The sequence below is a fragment of the Rissa tridactyla genome, chromosome 7 (assembly GCF_028500815.1).
Source record: "Rissa tridactyla isolate bRisTri1 chromosome 7, bRisTri1.patW.cur.20221130, whole genome shotgun sequence".
NCBI classification, from domain to species: Eukaryota; Metazoa; Chordata; class Aves; order Charadriiformes; family Laridae; genus Rissa; species Rissa tridactyla.
The window spans coordinates 29383138-29397706 of NC_071472.1; the positions used below are offsets into that span (position 1 = coordinate 29383138).

Here is a 14569-nt window from a genome sequence, read left to right on the forward strand (position 1 = left end):
CTGTTGCAAAAACATAACCATTATTACAAGTGAACATTCGGTTACTAAAATAAAGTATTTTCTCCGTTACATATTTTCTGAGAGCAATCCTTTCCATTTTGTCTGAGTTTCTATAAGCTTTTATGAAATGTACATTAGAAGAAAATGGGCACTTTTAAAATCTCATTTTCTGTTTTCAGTTGGCAGCAGCACAAAAAACCCCACCTTAATATCAACCCACTGCATAAATAGATCTCCTTATAAGATTTATTCCTTTGTTTATTTCCAAAAGCATCAACAGTGTTATAATGTGGATAAAAAGAATTACTAGCTGCCCCTTGATATTCATGTTAGTGGTTTGGGGCTCTTATTACTTGGCATCTCTGTTTCACATCTGCTTTGGAAAAGAAACGAGGGTTTGTGATATCCCATGCTATTTAACTTGGTAGGCACTTTTTTTTTTTTTTAATAAAAAACCCGACCAACAGCAAAACAAACAAACAAAAAAAAGAAGCAAGTATGTATCACACTGTGATGAGAATTATGGAGGCTTAAGAAATGTCAGATGTTACCTGGAGTTTCTGGTTCATTCATGTTTTGGGGATCACATGCTTTTGAGAAGGCATCCTTTGCTCTCTCCCCGGTATTTTCAAAAGGCATTTTGAAGTAATAAGAAAACTTACAAAGGTTTTTAGCTTTAACTGTTGTGAAGCTAAACCAGGAAACACAAGTATTTGTACTCTACTGCTAGACAAGAAGAAATTTTTGACAGCTGTATGGTGACATGTATTGTTTTGATTCAGTGTATTTAAACTCTGCCAGTAATACAGGGGATGCGGGAGGTACTTAGGAGCCATCTCCAGTAGATACGCAGGAAGCGAGTTCTTGAAATGCCTCAGAAAGAAGAGATTTTTTGCTTTGAGTTTAAAATAAACATGGCTTCTGCCCAATTAAGGCTTTAAAAGCTGAGGTTTAAACGCTTTTACAGCATAGTGCAAAACCCTTGTCCCGTTCCCGAAGACCACCCTACCACAACTGAGAGCCGAGGAAACCAACCTCTGGGATGAGAGGAAGCCTTGAGGCTGCGTACGGTCCTCTTCCCTGCTCGGTATCCATGTTCCATGGCAGTGTGGGCATCAAGAGTTCATTCAGTTCTTTCGTAGACTGATACTGAGATAAGTTATTGCCATGTATCTTAAAAAACAATAATAAATGAGCGAACACAAATGGAAAACCGTAGGATCCCTTGATCCAGGCACACGCGTGCTTACTTGCTTGTTGCTGTTGGCCTCCCCGTGCTGCTCTTCCCCGGCTGCCATGCGGAGGCTGCCGGGATGTGCTGGGGACCTGCCATGATGCACCTCTGGTGGGGAGACCTGGTCCTGAGGGCCCAGCCTGTGGAAGGGTCCCCAGCCCAAACCTTCCCAAGGGCATGGAGCTGCTCCCAGACAGAGCCAGCCAAGCCATCTCGTGGGCCTTACTGGTGAAAAACAGCCTGGCACAGAAAATCTGTCAGGATGGTGAGGCACTGGAACAGGTTGCCCAGGGAAGTTGTGGATGCCCCATCCCTGGAGGTGTTCAAGGCCAGGCTGGATGGGGCTTTGAGCAGCTTGGTCTAGTGGGAGGTGTCCCTGCCCAGGGCAGGGGGGTTGGAACTAGGTGATCTTTAAGGTCCCTTCCAACCCGAACCATTCTATGAAAAACAGAGCTGTCCATGCTGTTGTCTGAGAGGATTTTTGTGCAGATACTTGTCCCTGTTTAAACTCGTGTTGCGTCTAGTTCTTAAATGCACGGGGCGTAAGGCAGCTGTGCCTGTGTGCAGCAGTGCAAGCAGGGCAGCAGGTGGGTGGTTGACGGGGCTGCTTTTCTGGTAGCTGCTAACATGCTGTAGGGGTGACGGGCTTCATTTCTGAAGGAAAATGCTAGCTTCGGTGGTTGTTTTCCCCATTTTCTGCCAGCCGGTGCCTGCAGCACTGACCTTGGCTGTCAAAGTCGCTGCCAGCACGTTTCTGCGTCGAAAGGTTGATGTGGAAGTAGCTCCTGGGGAAGGAGAGGGAGAAGGATGGGAGCGCACCCATCAAAGCCAGAGAGTAAACAACCAGCATAGTTATTACCTCAGAACATAAGGCTTGTTGTAGCGTGACAGGTTTAGACAATAGGCCTGAAGTTTTTTCAAACCCTGACAAGACAGGCGCGCGGAAGCCCGGGAGATCTGAGCCTCGGCAGAGTTTGTCCTGTCACCTGGAACGGGCTCGTGCACCTGGATGCTCCGGCTGTTTCCCTTGGCCTCTCACCGCGGCGGGGCTTTGCTTCGCTTCGCAAAGGACACGTCGGAGTCAGCTTCCTCCCTATCAGCAAGCCAGACGGGGAAAGGGTGAACTCTTTTCAGAGGGGAAAGAAAAAAAAAAAAGTTGTGAAGTGTAAGGTCTGTTAGAAAGCAGATGCAAACTTGCCTTGCTTAATTTGTCCATGGCACCAAAACAAATAGTGTATCAGAGCACTGTTTACTTTCAGGTCTTTGGGCAGGTTTATATGTTTGTCTAATTAAAAACCCAAATGAAACCTACATAATACAGGCACATAAATCATCTCCTTTCCACTTCTTTATGAGTGTTATATTTCTGAATTTCTTTGGGGCTTTGAGAGCTAATGCTGTGCTACTCAATAGTGACAGACGGGCCTTTGGTTAAACATGTCTCAGAGACAAGATGTGGAAACATCCAGCTGGCGTCAACAAGTGTAGTGTGAACCCAGAGAGGGAATGGACCTGTCATTTGTGCGGTTTCTGCTGCTCCTTTTGGGCATAGTGAGGTTCAGCAAATGCCCTGCCCTTCAGGGAGCAGCAATAGGAGGGATCAGCTAAATAAGAGCCGACGTGAAGAGTCTGTAGGGTATCATAACTGGCAAGTGACAGCTAACATAGCTGTCAAGATTTTTATCTGGTTCCTGATCACCAAATACAGCTTTTCATCCCTCTCTCCAAGAATTTTCAAATGTATAGAAAAATGGCAACAGCTTTTTGTCATATAAATGAGATTGAATTAGTCCGTTCAAAAAGCCACTCTCCTTTTTTCTGGGTGTTTTGCGGAGAAGCCCATGATTTTCCTCGACAGAGGGCTGCTGACCCCAAAGCTTTGCCACTGGCTGGTGTCTGAGCTTTGCAGTTACTATTAACCTGTTTCGTTGTTTTTCCCTACAAGGCATATTTGTTCAGAGGGCTGGGGATTGTTTAGGAAGTTATTGCCGGTCCTCAGATGTTTGTGCTTTCTGGGGGCGGAGGGAGGGACAGCTGCTGCTATCACAAGCTTGTTACACGCTGTAAGGAAGGACATGAAGCAGCAAGTTTTTAAAGTAGTATTAATCTCTTCTGTGGTTTCAGAACGCCTCTGGGAGCCTCCCTGGATGAGCAAAGCAATCCTCTGTTGAAGGGTAAGGAAAGGTTTTACCTACTGAAATGTCTTTTGCTGGGAAATGTGCTTTCCTGGATGTTCACCTGAGACCTCGGCTCTTTAACACAAACCACAGCCTAGTCGGCGTTGCTGAATTACTCTTACTGTGAAGCAGTTGTGCCTGCGAAACTGGAGAAGGGGGAAATGATCCTGGATGAGTCTTTCTGGAGACTTCAGTAAGCCCTAAAATAAACCCCAAAATGTGCAGAACAGGGAGGCCGTAATTTCCTCTCTGAGCTGGCGAGCATTAGGCAGTCCCTGCCTCTAATAACTCCGGTTGCCACACCTGAAAATTTTACTATTTGAGCAGGTCCAAATACTAAAGTTCAAAGTACAGCGAGAACGTGCAGGTAGTGACAGGGTGCAGAGGAATTACTTGCTGTGCCTGGAGTCTTTGCTTCAACTCTTAATCCGGTACAGGGGGAGAGAGGGGAATGCCTAAGCTGGACTGAGACTCTGGATCCCCCTGGTAAGGTGTCTGGAGGATAGATAACGTAGCAGCAGAAGGAACAGATGCGTTGGGTGGCACCTCCAGGTTCCCATTTCCAATTAATTTCCTTGCAGGTTGACTCAGGGGTGTTTCTGAGCACAAAACTAAAGCAGTATTCTAGAAGTTCTCTTTCAAAATAATCGTTCTACGCTCTCAAATGTAACTTCTCACTTCTTAGTGCATTTTTAGTGTATGACTAATGCAGGGATTGTAACTATAGTCTGGTTATATCCTGTTGTGTCAACTGAAGTGTCTTGCTAGTATCTTTAGGTAAGCTGTTGGAAAGAAAACACTGCAGCATTCTAATTGTTGAACTGCTCACTGTACATTTTCAGGCATGCTGGTGAGAAATGGAGGAAGTTTTGAAGATGACTTATCCCTGGGAGCTGAAGGTGGGTGTGGCAGGATTATGACTCTTTTTCTAGAAAAAAAAAATTAAAAAAAAAGTTCAGTCATCTGATTTTTATTTTGAAAGACAGCATTTCCCTTCTGGTCAAAGGCAGTTGATAAAGCTGTCTGGAAAACCAGCATGAAGCACATAGAAAAATGCAGGAAGATTTGCTTTTTGAGTTTATTTGATTATTGCTGGTGTTAAACATATTGGTCTAACCCGAAGGTTGGAGGCAGCTCTGAATTCGCTTCTGCCTTCACATTTTAATGCCCACAGCAGTAGCACAGCCTGGAGCACTCACTGAGGCTGTGAGAAAGTGGTTTCTTCTACTTGCTCTTCTTGTCCATAAGTTACTCTTGGCAGCCGCGCATGCCCCACTTCCACCGAATCCCTCGGGAGTGGCATGTGCGGGCTTTTGAAAGGAGGAATGAAATTCTGTCAGCTGAGAGGCAAGCGCATTAAGGGGCTAAGTGCTTTTAAAAATGAAAAACACCAAAGCTGAGTAAGTATTTTGGATCAGCCACGATACACACTTTGCTGTCCCTAGCTGCCTTTTCTTTCTCTTCCCTTTTTTAAAGGGAAGGAGATGTGGCTGTTTGTGGTGGACTTCTTCATAGAAAAAGACTTTTAGCCTCTCTGTTGATCATGGGTTAGAGGTGTCCATAAACAAACAAAGAAAAGCACTGTCAATCTTGTTCAAACAGCAGCATCCTGAAATAAAATAGCAAAAAACAGTCTCACAAACTGGGTCCTGGGGTTATCTGCAGGATAGGGGATATAAAACAATATCTGCTTTCAATATAAAAAAAAAAAAAGGAAACCCACTCGCCCCCCTTTAGCTTTTAATGTTTTTTGAACTACAGCTTTTGCAAAGTGTCAGAACTTGTATTGTAGAAAGCCCTTTTTTCCACAGCAGTCTTGCTAGTGTTGTCAAAGTAGTGGGACAGGGCCTGGAGGAAGGAAATATCTTTAATTTTTAAAGATTCAAGACTTCTAGGGAAAACAGTTGATCTGATAATGATGGGGAAGCAGTAAATGAGCTTCTTACTGCAATAGATTAAATAGGATTAAATTTTCCTTCTGACAGTCTTTCCTGCTTGTTAGATTGCCTGCAGTACAAAGATTTCATAGGAAGAGTTTCTTTGTAACTATAATCCAAGCTCTGAGCATATGACCAAGAATACAAGAGTCAGTACATTTTAGAACATCATGTCATTTTTTCTTTTCAATTTTTTTCTCCTTATCATTCCCAAGGATTTCTGTTTTTTTTATGAGCCTTTAGCCTGATTTAGGCAGAAGGTCGTTTCCCCTCCTTTTCAGATGACAAAGGTCCCAATATTAGAATTGCTCATTGATTTTCCTGGGTAAGGATGTGAGTGTTTCTGCTGGGCTTTGCTTCCCATCCGAGAACAAGGGGACAACAGAGCTGCTTGGAGCTGCGCTGTGTGCCCTGACGGACAGACAGCCCCTTTGTGGCTGGTGTGAATGGCCTGCCCTTCTGCATCCCTGGCTGCCTGAGTCCGGATACAAGCCAGAGCCCTGTGTGAATGGTATGGAGGGCGTCGGGCAGGGTCCTGTAACCCAGCCCCCTACTAAGCTGTTAAAAGCCATGGTTTAGCTGTTCAAACTAGTCACCAGGTAATCCGTATAGTTAGGCTTACGTTCATATTATAAGCAAGAACAGTAAAAAAAAAAAAAAAAGAGGAGATGTGTCATCTGCATTTTGTATACATTTAAGTTTCTTCGTGATGTCTCTGAAAAGAAGAGAGAGCTTGTGAGGTTTCCATGTTTTGCTCTCAGTTGCTGACTATCCCCTGCTGGCACAGCAAGCTGAGATACAGGGTTTTCCTGGCAGCACGTTTGACATTACTTTGCTCTTTTCGTGGCCGATTCTGCGGGCTGCTACAACATATGCATGCTTCTTGCCCGTCTTCTGAGGCAAGTTTGTTAATGTTGAGTCGTCTCTTGGGGAACCCATAATTTAAGGCTAGGGCTGAACTCTCTGGCTTGACAGGGTGTTGATTTTCTGAAGGAATAATGGTGCCTGGGATGTTCCTGTGTGGAGCTGGGCCGATCCAGCTGCAGAAAGTGCCGACTTCCCCGTCGGAGGCTGGTAACCAGGGGCTCGGTGCCTGGCAGCCATCCTCCCTCCAGAGCCCTCTCAGCTCCGAGTGTGGCCACGGGTCCCATCATCACCGCAGGCTTCACTGAGCTGTTGTCTGTGGATTGCACGGCGCAGGCAGCTGAGCGCGGTCCGTGCTGATGAAAAGACGAACGACTGCAGTCTCAGTACCTGGCTGTGGGGCCAGCTGCCTTTCTTACGTTCTTTACTTTCTGTAGCAGAGCAATCCTCGCGTGCTCGCTTCTCCTCCTCCCCTCCCCGCCCGGGAACAGCCCTGCAGCTGGTAATCGGGTCTTCAATTGCAAAGCAATAAATGGTTTATATAACAATTACTAGCTTACTGCATGTTAAATTTCAAGTTAATATGATTAATGACAGTGTGTAAACGTTAGTCCAAGTGGGATTTTATTTTAAACAGAGCCTGAATAAACCAGATCATTATATCAGCCATATACTAGAAACCCTTGACAGTCACCTTTATATGGGAAGAGAAAAATCTGGCTTCTGCGGGGCTATTGGTAAACATGCTGGCTGCCTGCCTCTTCATACCAGTTGTGGGAAGTGTAATTCCGAAGAGGTCTGCGTGTAACTTCTTCTTGTTTCTCTACAGCTAATCATCTACGGAGTGATACCCAAATGGAAACATGGTAAACATCTTTTTTTTGTTTGTTTACTTCAGAGAAATATTTATACTAGAGGAAGGGAGGGAGGGAGAGGGGGCAGTGAAGTCATGGAGGCTACCTCAGAGCTAAAGCTCTTCTGCTCGTGTCTGTTTACATGAGAGGGAAGGAGAAGATCCAGATAACACAGAAACAGTCATTAGGAGATGCAGAAAAAAATCGCAGATTTTTATTCTTCCAGCAGACCTGACATAGATTTTGGGGTAGCAGTAGGAAAGCACAGAAATGACAAATCTAAGTAATTTAGTATGATTTACCTTCTGCCTCACTGATCCCTCACCATTTCAGAAATTTCAAGGGAAAATTAGTTTTATCTTTCAGAGCACATGCCCTTTGGGAGTGGGGGAAAAAAAAGACTTTTGAGAGAGGAGACGCTCCTGCTTTACAGGGAGAGCTTCTAAATAAAATGTGCTGAAACTAAAACCCCATTGAGACTTCAGCAAATACCAGCACAGCCCGTGTGGGCAGCATCCTCGCTACTCCTCCTAAGCCAGGCTCCGTAAATGTGCTTTTAGGCGAATCCTCTGTCTTCGTTGGTTTCTTGGTGGTTATTCTGGTGTGTGTGTGTGTGTGTGTGAGGATTCGTACAGTAAAATTCACCCTGGGAAGGTTTATCCCCCAGAGAGATTGGCAGTAACAGCATGTTTGAGCCTGAGGTACCACCTAATGCTGAGGCGGCTTCTCCAGATGCAGGGAGGAAATAGTTTGGGATTGGGAAAGAAACTGGCCGGCAGTCTGAGTTGGAGCTCGTCTTGCTCCCTTTCCTCCAGCCTGGAGCTTCTTCAGCTTCCCTGGACGGCTCGCAGCCTTGAGCTGCGGGTGAGTGGCAGCTGGGGGTGAGGGGAGGTGGGTACCTGAGGCATGGAGAGGTGGTCCTGCCATGGAGAGGTGGTCCTGCTGGAGGAGGCAGCAGCACGGGGAAGGCAGGGGAGGGCGGCTCATCTGAGGCCGGGCTTCGTTGCTGGAGGAGGGTGGGATTGGGGAGGGTGGGGGCAGCAAGAGGAGATCAGGGATTTGTTTTCTCAGCTTGCATTTGCCTTCAAATTCTTACCGTCTACGTACATTTTTACCAAGGCGTCCCAGGGTTCGCTTTTGTTATTGTATTTCAATAAATGACATGGCTAATATAAACCAGATAACACTGAAGGGGAAAAAAGAAATTCGTCGGCGCTGGCGGCTTAGCTCTCCTCCAAGACAGAGAATCGAGTCCCCGACCGAAAGGGGTTTATCACAGGGGTCTTCTCCGTTTGTGTTGACAGCAATGGTGTGCTGGCGAAGGAGAGGAGGCTGCAGTTCCACCAGAAGGGGAGAAGTATGAACTCCACCGGGTCTGGAAAAAGCAGCGCGACTGTTTCAAGGTAAAAGAGTACTCTGCTTTGAAGGTCATGGCACAGTTCAGTGGAATTTGGCTGTGTTTTGCTGGCAAAACTTGCTTCTTCTGTTCCTCATTTAAATGGACTTGGCTTGATTTATGCACATTGTTGCATTTAGTAGCTGAGAAGGGAATTTTCATTCGGTTGCTTGAAAAACTGCTATTTGTTTTCAGTTGTGGTTTGCAGTAAATACTAACAAATGGGCCTAAATGTTAGAAAAGTCTGAAATTTTAATGACATTTTAAAATACAAGCTCGGCAGAATAAGGGCTGACGTTATAAATTACAGGATAGGATCTGAGATATGTCTGGGCTGATGGCTCTGGTGATGGGAACCAAAACTTCAGAGATCTCCACAATTATTTCCTAAAGTAGGCTGAGCTGTAGGAGTCAAAAGTTCAATAGACCAGGATGGCTACTGGGCTGAATTAGCGGTTGGACAGAAAGGACTGGGTCTGAAAAGGAGACAAATAGATAGTAAACATCTTTTCATTTGTCTAGTGTTTCTGAATTACTGGAGCTTTATGAGGAAGATCCTGAAGAAGTGCTCTATAACCTTGGGTTTGGAAGAGATGAACCAGATATTGCTTCAAAAATTCCAGCGAGATTTTTTAATTCTTCGTCATTTGCCAGAGGAATAGATATCAAAGTGTTTTTGAATGCCCAAATACAGCGCATGGAAGTAGAAAATCCAAATTTTGCTTTAACAAGTAAGTATGTTTTTGAAGCAAATTTTATTATTACGTTTTTGCACTAAATAAACAACCCTGAAAGAATCTAATATTCTGGCAAACTCCCTTTAGAGCATAAAGGCCAAATTCCATTCAGAATCCATAACTTGGATCCATACCAACTCTTGCTTGGTATTAAATGTGATGAGGTGATCATCAGTGTTGTACATGTTGGAGTGCGGGGACGGGGTTTATAGTGGAAGGAAATGAAAGGCATCCTGTAAGATATACTGCCTTCTGGTTTGTATCGATCCTGTCTCTTGCTCCTAAGCTTCTCTCCTGTTGTAGGTTTAGATCACTGAAACAAATAGCAATATCTGTCTGTTTCTTGTGTTCTTCAGTATCCGGGTGGGATTTTTGAAAGATGTCAGCAGCGACCTACTTTTGTCGTTGTTGAAATCTGGGCCAGTATTTCTATTGACTGGGGTAGGAGCTTTGTTAGGTCCGTAATGAGCCTCAATGAAATGAGGGCATAGCTGAAATGTCCTCTTGCAGTTGTAGGTGGAGAGGGCAGTGCGAGTAACCCTTTTTTTCCCTAGCACTTTGTAAATGAACTTGCACTTGCATACCTGTGTCCTTTTTCGACTTTGTTAAAGCTTTCCATGCTGTTCTTGTGCATTTAGTAGAGACTCTTGTGAAGGTTTTTCCATTTTTTTCGTACTGTGTGGTATCATTTTCACGTTACAGGACGAGGCAGTGTTTAGTCAGCCTTTGGGGCCCATGATATAAGTAGGAGGAGATTTTGGGCAAGATAGGGGGGGAGGCTGGTGGACAGAGATTACGATGAAGATTCCCTCTTCAAATATGAAGAAGAAGCTGTCTCTGAGAATTGAAACCATTGTGTAGAGATGGATCAACAGGTCTGGGATGTGATGACAGGAAATGTCCTCATAAACTCTACCATACGTTTTGTTCTTGCGCAGGTCGTTTCCGTCAGATTGAAGTGCTTACTACTGTGGCCAATGCTTTTTCTTCTTTGTATTCTCAAGTCTCTGGGACTCCTTTGCAGAAAATAGGTAGCATGAATTCAGCATCTTCCAGCAAAGAAGCATCCAGCCCTCCCCCTTTAAATCGCAGCAATACAGCCAGTCGGTTAATGAAGACCCTGTCAAAGCTCAATCTGTGCAGCACTCAACAAGCCGATGGTGGTGGCTGCTCAAGTCCTTCACCGGTTGAAAAAGGGAAAAGTCCGGCTGAACTGGGGAGCGAGGAAAATGATGTTAAAAACGAGTCTAAATTACTGAAATACTCTAAAAAGAAAGACTCTTCCTCTTTTTTGGCTACTGTAAAGGAGGAGATAGCCAGTATTCAGATAAGCGCTGTACATAATCCCGCAAACCTTCCTGCTGGGACTGATGATAAGCGAGAGGGTACGGTGCCTCCGGCAGACGTGCAAAGCAGCAGGTTGGCAAGCGCCCAGGATAGACCGTCTGAAGAATCTGGTCTTTTGGACTCGCCGAGCCTCAGCAGCAGTTCCAGTACATCCAACAGCAGCACCTCAACGCAAAGGCTGCCTGCGGCATCGCCAGGTAGAGACCCCTGCGCTCCCCTTGCAAACCCGTCCATAATGAATTTAATGCTGCAGCAGAAGGACTCCTTTGAGATGGAAGAGGTAGGTGGAGATAGATGACTTTGTTTTTGCATACAGTTTACATAACTTGCTGGCTGCCAGCAGAGGAATGTTCCCTCCTGTGTAGCTGACAGTGTTTTCTCCAGGAATACTTTAAATTCTCCGGGTGATAGGACAGTTGTCGCTCTGTCTCGGTAGGCTGCTCTGATTGATCCTTTTAATGAAATAACTTGGTGCTGCTGCTGCTGTTGTTGTTCCTGAGGGTCAGCAGGAAAGTTCTCATTCTCTTTTTCATCAAGCTCAGGTAATTGCAGTCACTGGAAAAACTACTAGGAACTTTTCCTGTGGAAATAGATCTAGGTTAGGTTTTGTATATATAAAAGTCTTTGGGTTTAAATTTTTACTTTGCTTAAATTACTTACTGTAAGTCTCTGCTTTTGTTGCCTAAAAGTAAATGCAGTTTATCAATGGATATTATCAATGGATATTGATTAAGGATAATTTTGTGCATGGAGCAAGAGTGTTGTTGCATGAAAAGGACATGTAGGGTGAGGTACTCATCTTGTGCAACTTTTGGTTTGGTGACAACCTACTGTATGTTGATTTGTTCTCTGGAAATTAGCACACCGAAAGTTTCTGTTTGACATGTTTGGTGGTGGCTCAGTTGCAAATTTTGTGCTAGCTGCCTTTTAATATCTTAATATCTTTTTTGATTGATAATTCCCCCAAAGGGTTTTTAATTCCAAAATTCCTGTAAGTGCTTTGTTTATAAGGCTAGTAAACGTGCAGCCTATAAATTCAAGAATGCATTTTTTTCCATAGACTCACACCTTGAATTGTTAAGATCTGTCTTAACATAAATTAGTAGATGTTTTTGTGGACACATTTCAAAGTGGGTCTTGTTAACAGTTCAGCAGTTAACTTTTTTGTCTATGTGAAATAGATGCATAAAATAAAGGATTGTAATTTCATTGGTGAAATGAGTAAACAAAGCAAGTGAATAGAAAACCCGCAGAGTTTTACAGCGGATGATGAAGTGATTATTTTGTAGATACTGTGTCTAATGTCTTATTGTCATTACAAGCTCTTCTAGATCAACTAATGTTTTAGCTGAAGGCACTGATTAAGTAGAAGGTAATCCAGCCTCTTGGAGTTCCTGCCACTTGGTTGTGCTTGTGTGTCATGACCCACATGTTGTGTGGCCATCTACTGAACCAGAACAAAGGACTGGAGCAGCTGAGAGGGGGAAAAAGGAACCCAGTGTATTTTGATTTATTTATTTTTCCTGGCTTAGTTTTCAGACGGATAATTTTCTTGATCCAGTTTGTTGTGTAGCTGCACAGATAGTTGTGTTGGCACAACAGGAGGGGTCTGAGTGGCAATGCATTTTGCTATATTGTTAATAGTTGAACTGGTTTCACATATCCCAGAGGAGAAATCCGATTTTTGGTGCACTTGGGGAAAGTTGAAACAGCTAATTAAAAAAAAAAAAGAATGGAATTTTCCTTCGGAGTAAGTTAGACTGTAAAGGGTTATGACATGAAGAAGACTTGCTGAATTCTGCACAAGCCAAATGTGATGTGTTTGTGAAGTTTTGGTTGACACACTTAGCAATGATGCCAGTGCATAAACACAGCTGTTTTGGCAAGATGACATCTGATGTGGGATGGGATTGTGGTGAATTTTTGTTTACGCAATATAACATATACATTATCAACTGCCTTCAGATCCCTGTGAGAGAGGGATTTGGTTGTGTTGAAGGAACTTTAGAACAATACCTGGCAGTGTGATTTTATTTTCATGTGTCTCTAAGCAGGGTATAATGAACAATAAACTATTAGAAACAGTGACAATAACTCCTCCTCCCATTTTCCTAGCTTGGCTTGGAGTGCATTCATACGTGTAGGAAAGATGACAGATGTATCAAGGAAGCTCTTTCCATGCTTATGAATGCCTTGGAGGTTTGAGTGCCCTTCGGAAGTCTGTGGCTGTGAAGATAGCTGGTGCAGGAGTGAGTCAGGGCAGGATTTCCCCCAAACACCCGCTCCTGAGGTGGCCAATTACAGTCCCGAAGGTCATGTACTGGCATCAATATTGGCTGAAGGGACAGGGAAGGAGTGGGGAGTGCTTCTGCACGCTCATCGAGCTGTGCCGTGCTGCGGACGCGGCCAGGATGCTGTCTCCCAGCCAAGGATAGGAGGTGGAGGATATTTAGATGAGAAGAGGCTTAGGTGTTGGGAGGCTGCAAGCATAGCCATTGGAAACTGGGAGGTTTTAGAGAATCAAGACACCTTTCCTGGGAGGCCAGTCTGATCAAAGGGCCTATAAGATTAGTTACTGTTCCTTTTTTCTTTTTAAATTTTTTTTAAAATAATTGTTTTAAAGGTACTTTTCCTAAATTTAAATGTTGAGACCCTTCTATGTGCCCCTGCATTTGGACAAAATAAGCATTTACCCCTTTGGTACAGCCTTCATCTCCTAAAGGAACAGAAGCCTTTTGCTTTTTTGTGCAAGAGTAATGCTGTTCACTTATTAACGGTGAAAAGTTCAGGCCAAGTACTTCTCAAAGCTCTTGTTATTAAGAAAATGCACCCTTGTGTCTGCTATACACATGATATCAGTGCAAATACAGCTGCTTCTTTAGCCAGATACTAACTTGGGCGTAAAACCATCAGTATCCCGGTTTTGCATTTTTACGTTGATCAGAAATGGTGATGAAGATTTCATTGCTTGGTAATTTTTAAATTAGGCAGGCAGCCTGTTAGAGGGAAGGGTTGGGGGGTACTTAGATTGGGGTTTTTGTGCGTGTAGACTTGCACGCGAATCATTGTTTTTTTTTTCTGTAGCACACAAAAGAGAAAACATAAACTAGCTTTTGAACTAAACAAAGGCCTCCCTGTTGAGTTTTTAGGCATATTCTTCTCATTGTTTGAATGGTTGTCTGAGAACTGCTTTCTTAATAAGGCTGTGTTTCACAAAGTGATTAGGTAACAGGATCAATTTTCATGTAGTTTTAAGTTTCCCAGTTGAAATCTTCACGGCTCTGAATATGTTATCTTCCTTTTTTGTACTGGAAGACACAAGAAGTATTTCTACAAGTAGTGGCGTGGTGAAGTCTGGAGTAGGTTCTGACAGGGTCTGGGTCCTTCTGGAGGATTGGTGGCTTGTGGGAAATATTTGGTAGGGCAGCAGGTGACAGTCCTTATGTACTGAGCTCTTGCTATAAATGTATTTTGCTTGTTCTTTATATTCAAATGAGGGGCCAAGAGTGCTGAACGGAAAAGACAGTAGTAATGTAAGGGTGATCAAAGGTATTTTCACACAATTATTTCAGTCTTTTGTCAAAGAGGAACTGAGAACTCTCAGTAGCATCATGGGATGTGATTTCCTGGTCATTTTGCACGATGAATGTAGCCGGAGGGGAGCCCTGTGCTGTGAGCGCTGTCCTAAGGATCACTGTTGTCCCACAGGGGCATTGCTGAGTAGCTGATGAATAATGCTTTGGTTCAAGGGGATACGATTTACTTCCTCAATCATTACAGGCTATTGGACTGGAGGAAAAAAAAACAGCCAACCACACCCCCACATGTGCTGTATGGGCATTTTTAGGCACAGGAACATGTATTCCAGTTGTCCTGACAAAATACTCATCTTCTCTTCCTGTTAGATCCAGAGTACAGAGGGGGATCTACCGCACGTTCCAGCTTCTCACCAGCTGGCAGTGACCAAGTCAAGGAAAGGTGAGTAGACTTCAACTCCTGGGAGACAGCAGTCTGCTGAGTGTC

At 44.1% G+C, this 14569-nt stretch overlaps 1 protein-coding gene across 9 annotated transcripts in view; it reads left to right on the plus strand.

Annotated features, from left to right (window-relative positions):
• ITPRID2 (ITPR interacting domain containing 2) overlaps positions 1-14569 on the plus strand; it is a 44998-nt gene that overhangs the window by 3409 nt on the left and 27020 nt on the right. For all 9 annotated transcript variants that reach the window (XR_008467705.1, XR_008467706.1, XR_008467707.1 and 6 more), the window contains 7 exons: positions 3359-3408; positions 4254-4310; positions 7042-7078; positions 8371-8469; positions 8985-9193; positions 10138-10826; positions 14452-14524. Coding sequence is in view for 6 of the 9 variants with exons in the window: in XM_054208941.1 (XP_054064916.1) it covers positions 3359-3408; positions 4254-4310; positions 7042-7078; positions 8371-8469; positions 8985-9193; positions 10138-10826; positions 14452-14524 (1214 nt within the window). In the remaining 3 variants the exon portion in view is untranslated. The remainder of the gene's footprint in view (positions 1-3358; positions 3409-4253; positions 4311-7041; positions 7079-8370; positions 8470-8984; positions 9194-10137; positions 10827-14451; positions 14525-14569) is intronic.